Raw genomic sequence first — 15628 nt, 5'->3', positions numbered from 1 at the left:
CCCTCACCCCCTCCCCCGCCCCCCCGCACATTTGTCTTTCGCCTTCAGCCTCCCCTCACTTCTCAGCTCCGTGTGGATTTTGCAGAGAGCTCCCCTTCCTCTCCCACTCTCCCCTCTCCTCACCCCGCTTTTCCATCTCCATCTCCTGTGCCTTGCTTCAGGGCACAGGAAGAAGGTAAAATGAGGAGACTAAACATTTTAGACGGTACAGTGCCAGAGGAGAGGCTGGGGTTTGATTTCCCCTGTGTTGTGTCAGGTGGGATTACTTTGTTTGTTTGTTGGGCTTGTGTGTGTGTGTGTGTGTTTGTGTTTGACCTCTGCTATAGTGGAACAGATTCACACAGTCTCACATTTAGGCTACATTCAAATGAGCAGCCAAATATGAATTTAATTTGAATGGTTAAACACGTAATTATTAAAAAAAAACGTTTTCTAACCTGAACACAACTCGTTTCTGGTTCTCAACCTGAGGATTGGGACCCAGTTGTTGTCATCAGGTTCATGCTAACAGGTCACCTGATGTCACAGAAAAAAAAGTTTTCCGAGTGAACAAAGAACGATACATTTCCTGTGTAAAGACGTTAACAATAACAAAGTGATTTCCACTGAACCTGCAGTTCTGATGGAGCATTAGACGCTGGTGTTTAAACTGAACATATGCATGTATTTGTTTGTCGATCAGTATGTGGGCTGAGACAGATCCCAGCGGGCCAGATGAGAGGGAGGATGGATGAGAAGTAAAGGCCCGAGCGTTTGAAGGAGGAGGAGAAAAGAGGAGGAGGAGTCACAGGGCGCAAAGTTTATCTTATGTAACTGTTTTCCCACAGACGGGGTTGAAATGTGCTGCTGCTGCTAAATTTAAATATGTGGGTGGAGACGCTCGCACGGTGCAAGATCACAGCAGAATAAGAAACAGAGGTGATGGTGTTTTCATGTCTGATCTCCATCCTCCGTCAGTGATTTGTTACACACGGATGTCCGATATTGCCGTTTTGCCGATATCGGATTAGCCAAAATTGTCCAAATTCTGGCTTTTTTCGTTTGCAATCTAAAGTTATTTGGCAAAACCAAAGCATTACGATATTGCATTTTCATTATCGGCGGAAACACCAATAACGATATAGATATTTAGCTAATATCAGGCCGATAATATCGGTTGGCCGATATTCTTGTACATCCCTATAACACATACTATTGTTAAAAATGAAATTACTTCAGAATTGGAAAAAAAACTGCAGGAAGAACACAAAAATATTACCCATTATAACCAAAAAATTTGCAGGTTTAATGCCAGAAATTGCTAATGATAGCAGAAAAAGCTACCATTTAGCAGAAAGCTAGCAGTTACACACCATTTGTTCTTTACCCTCTGGCACTTCTTACTGTTATCAGTTGGTGCTAAAGATCAAACTCCTTGTCACGAACATCTACTTCTTAATCCCCACACAGCTGTAAAATCACATTAACAAAAAAAAATCCTAAAAAAATCATGTGAGCTGGAGCTGCTGAACACCCACACTCGACCAACGGAGAGGGAGCGTACATACAAATTTTTATCTTGTCCTGAGCTGAAAATATGTGCAAATGAATATTCAGGACATTTTTATCTTGTCCTGAACTGAAAATATGTGCAAATGAATATTCAGAGCAAACATGCAGGCACTCGCAGAGATACCTTCACACCATACATTACATGTGACGGAAATTACCGTCTGCTCTGCCACTAAGCTGCTGTGACAGAGAACGAGGTCGGGCTGGAAATGGCTGATTTAATGAAGCCATAAACAAAAATTCATTTTCTGCAAACACTTTTATCTTCGGTGATTTCAGTGTGTTTTTGTTTATGTGTGTTTCCCTGCACCGTTTTGTCTGCAGGGGAAAAAAAATGGGTGTTTTCTCAGAATTTTCCATGAACTTGCCACTGCATGCCCATGTAGTTCATGGTTGTAGTTCAGTGTTATCGATGCAGTTCAAAGGAATTGCGTTTTTTAATTTTTTTCCCTCCAGACAGGAAACACCTCCATGTTTTATTCTGTCTCTAAGTTAGTCTGGTGCTCGAGTGCATTTCAATTAGATTTTGTTTGTCTTATTATTATTTTTACACCACTGCTAACAGTGCGTCCAAACATTGAGCCGGACTTTTGTAATATAAAGGAATGAATAAATTAGTTCAAATGTGGCTAAGAGCTAGCTAAAGGTTATGTCTTTAACAGATCTGATCTTTAGATAAAAAAAGGCAAAGCCAAAACAAAAAAAATGTTGTGGCCCTGCTAAAGACATTTCGTGCCCCTTTACTGGCCCCCAGGCCAGATTTTGGACCTGCACATTTACAGTCTCACATCAAAGTTGTTCCCTTTGCACTTCTACATCCTCACGCTCAACTTTCCTTCACCTTGTTTCCACTGGAGTGTATGAAACGTAGCTGACAGCTGCTGCTGCTGCGGTGCTCAGACGGCAGCACTCTCCTGTCGTTCCTCTTCTTCTCTCTCCGTGTTTTACACATCAGCTCACTTTGAGGATGCGAGGGCTCCGGTGTTACAGCAACTCTTCCATTTCCTTCTCTTGTCCTCAGGCAGGACCAACAACCACTATTTGAGGATGCGTGAGGGAGAGTGCAGTTGTTAAAAGAAGCAACCAGATTGATGTGAGAACGTTGGCCATGCGGATGCTCAACCTAAGGTAGGCGGATATTTTACACATCAATATGTCAACAGGTTTTATATTGCATCACTTGCTGAGTAAGAGTGTTGTGCTGTGCCCACACTGAGACTCTGATGGTGTGGGTTTGATGATCCAACACAAGTTGACTCAGCAGCTTATGTAACATTCAAGATGTGGTAGCTCAGACTGAACTCTCATCAAACATGACAGAACATTTTCTGAAAGTGCAAAATCCCATTTTCTAACACCAGAAACAATGAAATCATGGGATTTAAAACTGAATTCTGTTCTAAAAACTTTTAAACTAACAAAGATTAAATTAATATCTGTATTTATTTAAAGCTAGAAAACATCAGTGCAGCTTTAGTTTTAAATTATAAGGATAATTTGTATAAAGTAAATTTATTTTGTCCTGCATTTCAGTGACGAAACACCCAACCGTAAAACCAAAAGAGTATGGCAAATCTAACGCAACATTTGATTTGATACTAATTTTTATGTTTTTTTTTCAACTGACGGTGGTGTTAGTATTTCTTACACATTTGATGGGAAACATTCTATTGCTACAGCGCCTCATAGTGTTCAGAGATGTACAGTAGCTACACAAGTACATGTGGCTTGTCAACAGCCTTGTAAAAAATGCACAACACTGCTACATTTTAATTTTTTTTTTGTCAGTGGAAGCAACATCTTATGCTCAGATCGTCGGCCATGATTTAGGTCGCGATTAGATTCAATCTTGCGAATCACCAGGAGCTGCTCAGGTCTGTTCAGTGCTGCCTGCAGATCCAGTCTTTTTGTCGCCGTGCTTCTTCATCTGACAGTGTAATTCCAGGGAAAGCAGTCGGGGGCTGATGGGGGATTTCCACTTCACCACTGGATACCTGATCCCTGAATTCTTTTGTCTGGTGATGACTCACCCCTTAAAGGCACTTAGAGACATCCTGTATACCCTTACCACTGCCATTATTTACTGCGACATCAAAGTCATAAAGCACAGTGACAGACATTTATTTGAAGTCTGTTTTAGTTCCCTTTGTTGACAAAAGAATGCAGTTTTAGGAGCAGTTACGCTGTTGTTAGTTTATATGGGTTTATATGGGTTTTTTCTCAAGAAGATGAAACCAGGTTGTTTATCAAGTATTTATGCTCAGGCTTCCATATTATTTGTGATAGATTATTACGACAGATTTGTTCAAATGTATAGGTACTTGCTGGTTTTTATAAAATTTACAAATATTTATGTATGCCAACCATACAATTTAGCAGGACATGAGCTACAACAGTTGGTTTGGCCAAAATGTATGAAATAGAGCAGAACAGAGTCCAGAAATGTTGTACATTTTTAAAAAAATAAAAATAAACTGGCAAAATATCATATCAAAAAGGATAAGTGAAAGAAAAAATGTAAAATTGATTAAAATAGAATATGATTTTAAAACATCTAGCAAGAAATGCTAGCATGGTAGCTAATTCTGTTAGCAAAGTAGCTATTCCAATCTCACTTACAACATGGCTGCCTTGATAAACTACAGCGCCCCCATGACCCTGTGAAAGACTAAGATTGTCTTAGAAAATGTGTTCTTTTGACTGCTTTGGTTTAATGTCACGTATGGTCACAAATATAGATCACACATGACTTTAGTTTGGTTTCATACCAGTCGACTAACGCACGATATGAATATGGATTTTGGATCAATCACGTAACATCCATGGGTTTAAAAACTAGGTCACTGTTTTCTAAATGACATTATTAAAAATACTGTTTTTATTTCTGGATCTGATTAATGACATTATTATTAGTATCAGAAACTGAACAAATCACAAATACTGTTTTTATTTCTGGATCTGATCTGATTTTATTTTTGGAAAGTTTCACTGAAGCCTTTTCCTCCACGTGCAGTTGAATCATGGGAAACGTGGAGAGTCAGACCGGGGACGGTGGATTGTACGGTGACGCCGCGGGACAAATCTCCCGTAAACACAAGTCTCGCTCCCTCCGTCTCTCCAACAAGCAGCCCATCACCCGCAGGTCAAGACTTTCCTCCTCGGTGAAACAGGAGCACAGGAACTCCGAGGCCTCCACTCGCTCCTCCAGCACTCCCAGCATTCCACAGTCGCTGGCGGACAACGGACTGGACCCTTTCAACGCCACAGATGCTTTCGAGGAGTTCGGCATCAACCCTCATTGGACGCAACGGGTGGCTATGACCATGCGTCCAGAGTCCTGATGCCCCTTTGGCACCGCCCGCTCCCGAAACCTCCGAGGCGGACACGATCGCCCAGGATGGAGGAGAAGACTCTATGGGGGAGGGAGAGGGGGATGGAAACGGCCCAGGTGAGGAACGGTACCTTCAGCGCATGAACGAGGGTCCCGGTGAAGGAGGCGGGTTTCTGAAGAAACGGTCAAAGTCCGCTGACATGTGGAGAGAGGACAGTCTGGAATTCTCTCTGTCCGACCTGAGTCAGGAACATCTGACCAGCACCGAGGAGATTGTGGGTGGAGGAGAGGAAGTGGAGGCGGAGAAGTTCACCGGACCTGGTGCAGGTGAGGACCCTGAACTGATCTGAAAGACTTCAGTCAGTCGTCCTGTCACTTTTCAAAGGTTCAAATTAGTTTAAAATGTCTTAACATTATGTTAAAAATGATTCTTTGACAGCTTGTCAAAGCTAAGCTAAGCTAAACTAAGCTAAGCTAAGCTACAGTTTACCTTTAGCTAGGGAGTACTTTTAAACTTTATTCTAATATTACCTTTCGTAAAGTAATTGTCCAATACAGTTTTTTCTTCTTTTTTTAAAAATATTAATAATATCCTTTATCGTAAAAATGTTGTGTATTTGCTGCAGTTATTGACTTCTCCACACAGCGGCGACACTGAACGTTCAATTTTGTGATCAATAACATTAATGTATTCATGTTGACTTGATACTGGGGAGTGGTTAGTGCTATTGTAACGCAATATCTGATCTGAATAACAAATTGAAAATGACAGGAAATGAATTTCTTCTTCCTCCTTTGGTTTGAACAAAGTCACGAACGCCGGTGTGATTTCCTTTCACTGATCAGAATGAGAAGATTGTCGAGAAAACTGCAGACAATCACACACCGAGGCTGAAACCTGCTCTGAGAAAATGGACTCTTCTGATTGGAGGTTATTTGTCGTGATTTGCAGCGTTTCCGCTGATTGTTAGTTAAACTAGCGCTGCTGTGGCAGGTGAAGGCTGGTGATTTATCAAGTCAAAGTCACGTCTCTGCCCCCGGTGGTCAGATCACTCTGAGACTCCGAGACCCTCACGGTGAGGGTTAATTTAACCATCAGATTTAGAGATGTGATTAGCATACGCCAGCGTCACCTCACTCACCCCGTCCACCCACATCCACCTCTGCCATCACCACCTGTGTCTTTTTTTTCAGGCTCAGCTGAAAGAGCATCGTCTCTGGACCATCTGTGCAGCCAGCGGAGTCCTGGCCTCAGGGGCCACAGGGGCCGTTTACTTAAAACCCGCCGAGAAGCTGATCGTGATGGAGACGGACAGCGGGAGGAGGGGTTGATGTCTCCAGCTGAGGAGGATGTCGGTGGGTACGGAGCTTTCACGCTTCCTTGCCGACGTTCCCACTGTCTCTCTGAGGGATTGGCAGGACTTGGCATTCCAGCTGCTCCGTGTCCTGCTTTCCAGGGTCGACGTGCACAGACAACACAGGTGAGATCACAACGGCTGGAGCACTCGTTTTAATTCAAACTATCTGGCCTTTTCAGTAAGGTACACCTCACTACTGATGGATTGGACTTCCTGTTTTTGACCTGTCTGATTTACTTGTGCCTCGATTCAACAAGATTTGCCAAAAAAAAAAAAACATAGAAATTTACAGCAACAACATATCTGTGGGATACATCCTGAGTTTTACATCCTTAAATAAGTTTAAGTTTAAGTTTAAGGGTTTTTGGGTCCATTGAGTGTTTATACATCCGATGACAACCAACCTGGGATGGCTCCATTGAGTGTTTATACATCCGATGACAACCAACCTGGGATATGTTGACTAGTTGGCCTTGAACCATCACCAAACTCGCCATTAATTTATAAGCCTTCTTCTCATTTTTCCCCCCAAAAATACTTCTTGCTAGATCCTTTTCTTTTTGGACCATCTCTGTCAAGTTTTTGAATGAAAAAAAACCCCCAGTCAGTCAAGTTCAACAGAGACGTTGTACTCAAGGTCAAATCCCACGCAAATATTTAGTTTTGTTATTCAGATTTTTGTTGTTGTTTTTGGACGATTTTCTTGAAGAATATTTGCATTAACCAACGGTCAAATGGATGTTTCTAATGAAGTGGCCTGTCAGTGTATAGACCCCTATTATCCTTTAAAGAGGACTTTGATTTCCAGGACTTTCATGGAAGTTCATGAAGTTCACATACATGACAGAGGACAGTAGTCAGTCACTGCAGCAATTAACATTCTGTGAAAAACAGACACTTCCTGTGTCTGGTCCTGCTTCATAACTCTGTGTGTGTGAGGGTGAGCGTGTTCATGTTTGTATATTTTTACGTAAGAGAAGAGAAAGTGGCTGTGGGACTATCGGCCTCTATTGCCCCGAGGGCTATTAAAGCAATAAGGCATTATATCCTTTATTTCCTGTCCCATTCACTGAACACGCACAGTGACATTCTGATCATATTAAGAAGCTTATCTTACAAAAGCAGGGATGCGCGGCTGGAGCGCCAGAGAAAGACGCCGTCACATTTCCCATGTCTGTGGCCAGAAAACAGATTCAATACAATGTTATCATTTTCACATGTCTTTGGAGAAAATGTTTGGCAAACGTCAGGAAACTCTGCACGCAGCAAACCGCTCCGTTGTTTCAACTTGTTCGCAGAACCTTCAAGCACCCTTGAGAACCGTAAGTGCTCATCATAAATTCATGTAGCCGGGCTGAGGGAGGTGGGCGGGGGGGTTGTTGGCCTGGATATAAATAGACCATCAACACGGCAAAACAAAGAGAGAAGCGACGGAGGCAGAAGAGAAGTGGAATGATGTGGAAGCTCAGTGAAGCCTTGGCTCAAGGTGAATGAACCTTCACGTGGTGGAAAGGAAGGGATAAATGTGTGAACGAAAACACGTTTGGATGCACTGATGCAGGAACATGCAAACCAACCGAGATGTTGAAACAGTGTGAGAAGTGAAGGCTGGTGGAATCACTTAAATTTGTTTAAATAATTGTTGATAAATAACCAAAAAAAGGATTTATTGTAAATAAATCTTCCGTCAAAATATAATAATAATAATCACAGACGGCCTAATTTTTTACCCAAAATTTACTTCCAAAGTAAATATATTATCTAAACAAAAATGCCTTATTTCAAAGTCCTTGCACTTTTCCCATCATGCATTGCCATCTGTCTTTCCTCATGGACAGGACATCTGTGGGGTTCTTGGTGAAGGCAGTGAGTACGGAGATAGTGGCATCGATGGCGTCACCGCCGAGATGGACGGCGACGGAGAGCTGGTGTCCCGTCGCTGTAAGGCCATGTCGGCCTCGTTCTCCGTTTACTCGGCCGCCGAGAGCAGCGTGTTCAACGGCAGCGACAGCGGCAGCAGCAGCGCAGGAGGAGGCGACGGGAGAGGAGGCGAAGGAGGAAGAGGAGGAGTCTATGAGAATTTCAGGAAGGAGCTGGACAATCAAGCCTGGGTGAGTTCCACTGGTTATATGTACTGTATATATGTACTTTTATATTCAGAAATATATGTTGGTGAGTTCTGCAGTATATATATATATATTTATATATATTACAATATATATTTATACATATATATGTGTGTTAATCCACAAAGCCATGGTCTAATCCCCGTTCTTGTCCCATCTCAGACTCAGGGTAGAGACTGCACTGAGGACGTCGGGTCTGCTGTGAGCGACGAGCAGAGCAGCGGGACACTCAGTAGTGCCTTTCCATCGGACACTCTGATTGGCTGCGCACAAGGTACGGTCAGGAAAGCGGGGGCTCTGGCCGTCAAGAACTTCCTGGTGCATAAGAAGAACAAGAAGGTGGAACCTGCCACGAGACGCAAGTGGAAACACTACTGGGTTTCCCTGAAAGGTGATGCACCAAAACTCTTGATCTTTCTTAGCTTTCAGAGCCTGTTACTGTCAGACCCACAGCTTTTCTCTGCTAAGTATGAACCACCATCTCACTGACTAACTGAGTCATGTGACTAACGGGCCTGGAATTCCTTAAACAACTCAGCCTTTGGTGGATGCTCCTTTATGATAAATAAAAGAAAATGAAAAAACAAAACAAAAAAAATCTGATTTCCATCTGCGGCGCTGCTTTCCGATAACATCTCCTGTTTAACCTCCTCCGCCCTCACTCCTGCGGAACTGTGATCAGTACTGATCTTAACCTGGTCCGCGCCCTTGTTTGTCACGTCTGTCGTCCTCTCTCACCCTTGTGTGTGTGGCCCCGTGTTGTCTCTCCTCGGCTGCGTCTCAATTTAATTTTACGGCGACATCCGTGTCTAATCCAATCTACTGTTCCGTAAACGTATTTCTGTCGTCTTTCTCCTTGAGATCTGCCTTCGCCTAGAACTAAAAACCTTATGGTGACACGGATTTGACCAGCCTTATGAACAGAATGTGTATTTTATTACCTTAGTTGGATTTGACCAGACTTATAAACAGAATGTGTATTTTATTACCTTAGTCGGATTTGACCAGACTGTGTATTTTATCACCTTAGTAAAATACTAGACCAATGCATATATAGTTCATAGAATTTTTTTAACATTGTTTTTGTCTATTTGCTCTGCGACCCTTGAAGGCTGCACCCTCTTCCTGTACGACTCCGACAGCCGTTCGGGCATCGACCACAACAGCGTCCCCAAACACGCCCTGTGGGTGGAGAACAGCATCGTTCAGGCCGTTCCTGAACATCCGAAGAAGGACTTCGTGTTCTGTCTCAGCAACTCAGTGGGGGATGCATTCCTGTTCCAGGTAGGAGACACTGGAATTCCAAACATCCGTGTGACATAAGAGCTGAGTTCTTGTTAAATGAAGTTTCCTTTACGGGAAAAATTCTCCTCATAATGAAGCACAGCTGCGACGGCAGCAGACGGAACGAGTTTTCTACAAAGAAGGTTCCTTAGGTTGATGCAGACACTTCATGAAAATGTGTGAACTAATCATAATAACTTGTCGATTTCATGCATCTGTCATCAGCTATGTTCTTGTAGGGAGCCTGAAGGCTGTGAGCTGCAGTACATTTCAACAGTTATTTCTGATTAAATTCACTGATGATATATACTGTATTTGCATTAACGAGCAGGTGAACAGATGTACCTAATAAAGTGGCCAGTGGTGGTGTAGTGTTATATTCCTGGGCTACATGTGGTTGGTAATATGATATATATGAGTGAATATTCATGAATACAATAATGTATGCATTTGTTCGTGCGTGTGCGTGTGTGTGTGTTTCATAAACGTGACATCAAATCATGTGGGAGTTCTGCAACCGTTCTCCCGTCTGTGTGTTTGTGACATGTTTAAAGGCCACACTGTCATACTGTGACAGTGATCTGTGGCAGTGGCCATTGTGTAATATTCAAATGTGTCTAATCATATTCATGGCATGTGTCGCTGTGACATTCAGACAGTAAATGGCAATGATCAGTCAGGAAACTGTGATGAGACTGGAGATTACAGCGGCCGTCTCCTCCCAGGAGTGATTAGAACCGTTCCTTCTCCAGTTCTAACGCTGTTTCCTGTTCTCTCCGGGTTCTAATCTCTTCTTTCTCTCACCTCGTCAGACGTCCGGACAAACGGAGCTGGAGAACTGGATCACCGCCATCCACTCCGCGTGTGCGGCCGCCCTCGCCAGGCAGCACCACAGGGAGGACACGGTGAAGCTGCTGAGAACCGAGATCCGCAAACTGGAGCAGAAGATCGACATGGACGAGAAGATGAAGAAGATGGGGGACATGCAGCTGTCCACTGTCACCGACAGCAAGAAGAGGAAGACCATACTGGAGCAGGTACGGAGGGTTAGCATCACGTCACCATAATAATGAACAAAAACAACAACAACAACAACATTACAAATTGTTCATTTAAAATAAAAAACACAAAAATTTCACAAAGAAAAATTAGATAAAGTTAGCATTAGCTAACTCAAAATCCAGGGTTAAATTAGCTCAGAAGTGACAGCATTGTATTCATACCTAACAGTTAGCCCTCAAATGGCTAAACACATTAACAGCTTAACTAGAAGTTAGCAGTATTGTTGTCAGGTGAGAAAATAGATGAATTATGACTAAAGGTTAGCTTTACCAGAAGAATATATTATTATAACAAACTTAAAAACTGGAATCTAAGAGTGAAAGTGAAACGTTTGTAGTTCTTGTTAGAACAAAACCGGAATCTAAGAGTGAAAGTGAACCGTTTGTAGTTCTTGTTAGAACAAAACCTACTGTTGAAACACACTCCTGCGTTCACACAGTGAGACAAAAGGAATCTGTAATTCATCATCGTCCGAAAACGACGTCATCGGGAGAACAGTTTCTCAGGGCGTCATCGCACCGACAGATGTTTTCAAATATATTCAGACCAGTTTGGTTTGTGAAGACGTGCCAGTGAAGGAGTCATTCTTTGTTTATAAGCATTTATTTCATTATTACAGTAGAAAATGATGATGCAGAATAAGAACTTCAGACCTGAAGCAAATGGTTTGGAGAGAACCAGGTCTGAGACACATATTGAGTTTGTCTTGTTTTTCACCACCCACAAATGTCACACGCTGTGATACATAACACATAACACGACAGGTTCGGCGAACGGTGGGGGTTGTGTTAGTGAGTTATACATCCCTCTGGGAGCTTCGTCACTCCCACGTCTAACTCTTCCTGAAAATGACCGGGATTATCTTCTACCACTCTGATCTTTAAAGGCACATTTGTCTTTTCTCCTGTTGTGGTTTTCCTCTGCGTCTGTCTGTTGGATAAATCTGGTTCTGATCAGAACGAAACGTTAGCCTCGGTTACGCAACAGCTAATCCATCCCTTTCACTGGTCTCACACTCCCCTCTCGTTCTGCTGCAGATCTTCCTGTGGGAGCAGAACCTGGAGCAGTTTCACATGGATCTGTTCCGCTGCCGCTGCTACCTGGCCAGTCTGCAGGGCAGCGAGCCACCGAACCCTAAACGCCTGCTGGGTTTCGCCTCACGACCCACCAAGTTGGCCATGGGACGACTGGGCATCTTCTCCGTGTCCTCCTTCCACGCACTGGTACAACTGCAGCACAGTTCTCATGCACATGTTTTGTTTTGTTTTTTTTATATATCTGATTCTTCATTCCAACATTTTTTTTACAATTCCCAGCAATTGTACTCCAGCCTAATCAAATCTCCTTAATCCAAAACCATTTTCCTCCTGTCTGTACTCGCTCCCGCTTGACAGGTTTCTCACTCTCAGTACCAACCCAGCTTGGAGAGTGGGTGTCTGTAGTTGGCTGTGAGAATGAGCCACGGATCACTTTCACCCACTCCATGGCAAGGAATCCGTGCCATTGACTGACAAATGTGCAAAATTATAGACAGGGAATGGCTTTAGTTCAAAGTGAAATTCACCAGCATGTTACAACAAAGATGATGTCGAACTGGGCTAAATCATAAACAGCCTGGCACATTCTCCCAGGTCCAGTGAAGATAGTTTTACACAAAGGCTGGAAAAGCTTCACATGTTTTTTTTTTTTTGCCCGAAACAAAGATTCCCAGAACACAATGTCAGGAGATGATTTAGGTAAAAATCAATACAGAAGGTCAAGGAGTGGTTTAGGTTTTAAAACAGACTCGTATGGCTGGGTGCTGTTCGTTACAAATAAAGCAATCTGTCGATTAGAGCGGACTATGTAGCATTGATATAAATATAATATTATATATAAATATATATATATATTTACATCTCAAAATTTAATCATTAAATCTTTAAAAACAAGTGCATGTTGCAGTGTACCTGTAATGTTTTTTTTTGAGTACAGACATTAAAACCATGTTTAAATATATGATATATATATATGATAGGGTAATGGCAGTGATGCCTTTCATGTCCTAGAAAAACTTAAACTAGCTTTATTTCGTAATATTTTTCATACAATATTTCGTACCATTTGCAATGAAAATAAAAAATAGAAAATTCGAGCCATAGATTTCATAATACATTTCCTTCTGCCACTGTTATGATTTTAAATCCTGGCCTAAATTGTGTCCAACCCAGAAGACCTGTCCTCAAGCATATAAAGCATGGAACACACATGGAGATTTACACAGCTGCACCGACTCTCTTCAGAACATTCAGAACATTCCCTCTCTAACTCACTGACATGGCATCCAGAGAATCCCCTTCTCACTGCAGCCCGTGGCCTAAAGTCACTCTGTTCTTCTTGTTTTCGTAACCAAAGGTTTTTTAAACACACGAAGAATGAAACACCAAGAGAATGAAACACATTCTACCTCCACACGGTGCTGCATTCTCTCACCCACGAAACTGAGTCTCACTCTCTCTGCAGTCAAACCAGCAGGAAGATGGATGAACTCACATCCCCACATGACAACATCAGAGGCTAACAGTGTGGGTTTTTTTTTTAAATTGGTGGATCGATACAAACTCTGTTAGTGAGCTGTCATCCCTGAGGCACTTTCCCACAAACAGGCTTTACACCCTCTACCTTAGACCCCCCCCTCTCTGTCCCCCCCTAACTGCCACCATCCCCTCCTCCTTTGTTTGGGTCCATGATCTACAGTCTGTCTGTCTGTCTCCTCCTGTCGTTTGGTTTTATTAATATAATAATAATTATAAAAATAATAATAACACAAAGCTAGCCTAGATTTAAGCATTATGTAAAAATTAACACAAAGCCAGCCTAGATTTAAGCATTATGTAAAAATGTGTAACTATATCAGGAAAATTTGCCAAAATCTCAACATTTTTGTAAAGTAAGACATGGCCAAAAAAAAAAAAAAATCAAATCAAATATACAGCTTAGAAATATGAAACACATAAAACTCTTGCAGAGATTAGCTAACATTAGCCAAAACTTTAAGTTAGTCAGTGGAACAGCTTACAATTGTCCAAACAATGTATAAATAAATAAAAGGCTAATACTTAGCCACAGCGTAGCCAAGAGCAGGCTATAAAAATGATGAACCTTTGAAAGAACTGAATGTTGGCCAAGAAAACTGCAGTAAATGTCTGATAAGAACTGACAGTACTGTAATGTAGCTGTGTTTACTCATTACTCCTTCAGCTCAGCCGCTCTTCACTGGAAGCTAAAAGAAGACATTCTCTGAAACACATCTACTGTATATGTAGTGGTGCGTCTTATTTAAGACATGTGATGAGGACAGTTTGATGTATGGTGTTTAAAGAGTTTCTTGAGTCTCATGGGACGGATGAAGACTAATGAGCACGACACTCTCATGGCTACAGTGTGTGTACTACGTCTATATCAACATGTGCATCAATGATGTATATTCACGTAGCTGTACAGTGAGTCAGAGCTGCTCTGGGTGCAGGAGTTCAATGACGGCTAACCCAGATATGCCAACAGAGCTCTCGCTATATGGGTGTGTGTGTGTGAGTGTGTGTGTGTGTGTGTGACTTTCAAAGAGTTCACGCGGTTCAACCTGTACCATTAGCTTATAACAAGATGCTGACAGTGTGTGATGTCAAGTTTTGTTGTATTTTCTCATGCCCCTAGGTGGCAGTGATGGCTCCAATTTTAACACTTTACAAGTGAAGAGTCACTTTACAGCTTTAAAAACAATTGTCCAAAAAACTTTCAAAGAAACATCTTTTGAAATAATTATATAATATATATGAACGTCTCTGTCGCAGGTGTCGGCCCGTACAGAGAGCTCCACCAGGAGGAAAAACCAAGCTCCGCCACGAACCTTCAGTAAACGTCGAAGTCGCTTCTCTTCACTCTGGGGTCTGGACACTGTGTCCAAGAGGAAGACAAAAGGACATCCGTCCATTAACCAGGTCTGTCTTCAGTCCCACGTCCATTTAATAAGAATAAAATTAATGATAAACTTTGTTTAAAATGTTTAAAGTTTGCTTTGGATTGGTGCTCACGACATTTGTACAAATTCATCTTTTTCAGGTGTTTGTAAGCAGTACCGAGTCCACAAAGAAGCCCTTGGAGAGAATGGTCGAAGTGGACTCTGCCACTGAGAAATCTGTAAGAACTTTTCCGTCCTTGTTTGTCTACAAAACAGCTTCATCATAAACATTATGACAGAATTGTGTCCTTTTGGCTGGAGTTGTTTTAGAGAAGGCACCAAACGATCCCTGTTTCCACCGCACGGCTCGTCTTGTCTGTAGCCAAAGCCAGATGACAGAGACCACAGCAGATGTGCTGATTGTTTACTGTTTGTACTTCTCTACAGTAACAAAACTCCTCCAGCTCCAAGCACTGACTTCCTCCTCCCTTTTGTAACTTTGGCATTCACTTCTGAGTAATAGAGCTCCGACCGCTCCAGGCTAATTCGTTGTCATTGTTCTGCCTTTCTCATGAGCCAACATAGAAATTAACTGGGGCATCTGATCAACCTTTGTACTGGTCTGATGGGCCGTGGGCCCCGGGCCAGAAACACTGTTGGATTTTCTGCTTCCTTTGACTTAGCTCGTGTCGTCTTGTTGCCGTGGCTCCTCAGCCGGTAGGCTAATCCTGAGGAAATGCTTTAAATCCATGCACTTTCAATATTATCCTAGATCACTGTTAAAGTCACTGTTAAGCTCTGAAGAAAACGATTACAAACAATTAAACTTTTCATTACAGATTTAATATAGTCTGCACTAATACACTACTGTCATCGACATAGAGTGAGAGACAGATAAATGTCTTTTTTTACAAACACTAAAAACAGGATAAGTCTGAAGTGAAATCATTGAAATTCAAAACTTTTTTTGCTTAGAAAA

At 42.2% G+C, this 15628-nt stretch overlaps 1 protein-coding gene across 1 annotated transcript in view; it reads left to right on the top strand.

The window, feature by feature from the left end:
* The first annotated feature begins 4484 nt into the window (after positions 1-4484).
* The window catches only part of tiam1a (TIAM Rac1 associated GEF 1a), a 31583-nt gene continuing 20439 nt past the window's right edge, over positions 4485-15628 (top strand). The window contains 10 exon segments of the mRNA XM_008333241.2: positions 4485-4888; positions 4890-5209; positions 6077-6363; positions 8079-8351; positions 8529-8757; positions 9478-9650; positions 10463-10687; positions 11750-11935; positions 14543-14689; positions 14811-14888. Coding sequence (XP_008331463.1) covers positions 4572-4888; positions 4890-5209; positions 6077-6363; positions 8079-8351; positions 8529-8757; positions 9478-9650; positions 10463-10687; positions 11750-11935; positions 14543-14689; positions 14811-14888 — 2235 coding nt within the window. The 5' untranslated portion in view covers positions 4485-4571.

This window comes from Cynoglossus semilaevis, chromosome 19 (assembly GCF_000523025.1).
Source record: "Cynoglossus semilaevis isolate Cse_v1.0 chromosome 19, Cse_v1.0, whole genome shotgun sequence".
In the NCBI taxonomy this organism is placed as follows: Eukaryota; Metazoa; Chordata; class Actinopteri; order Pleuronectiformes; family Cynoglossidae; genus Cynoglossus; species Cynoglossus semilaevis.
Note: the sequence above shows the minus strand (reverse complement) of the source record. Positions and strands in the feature narration are given on the sequence as shown.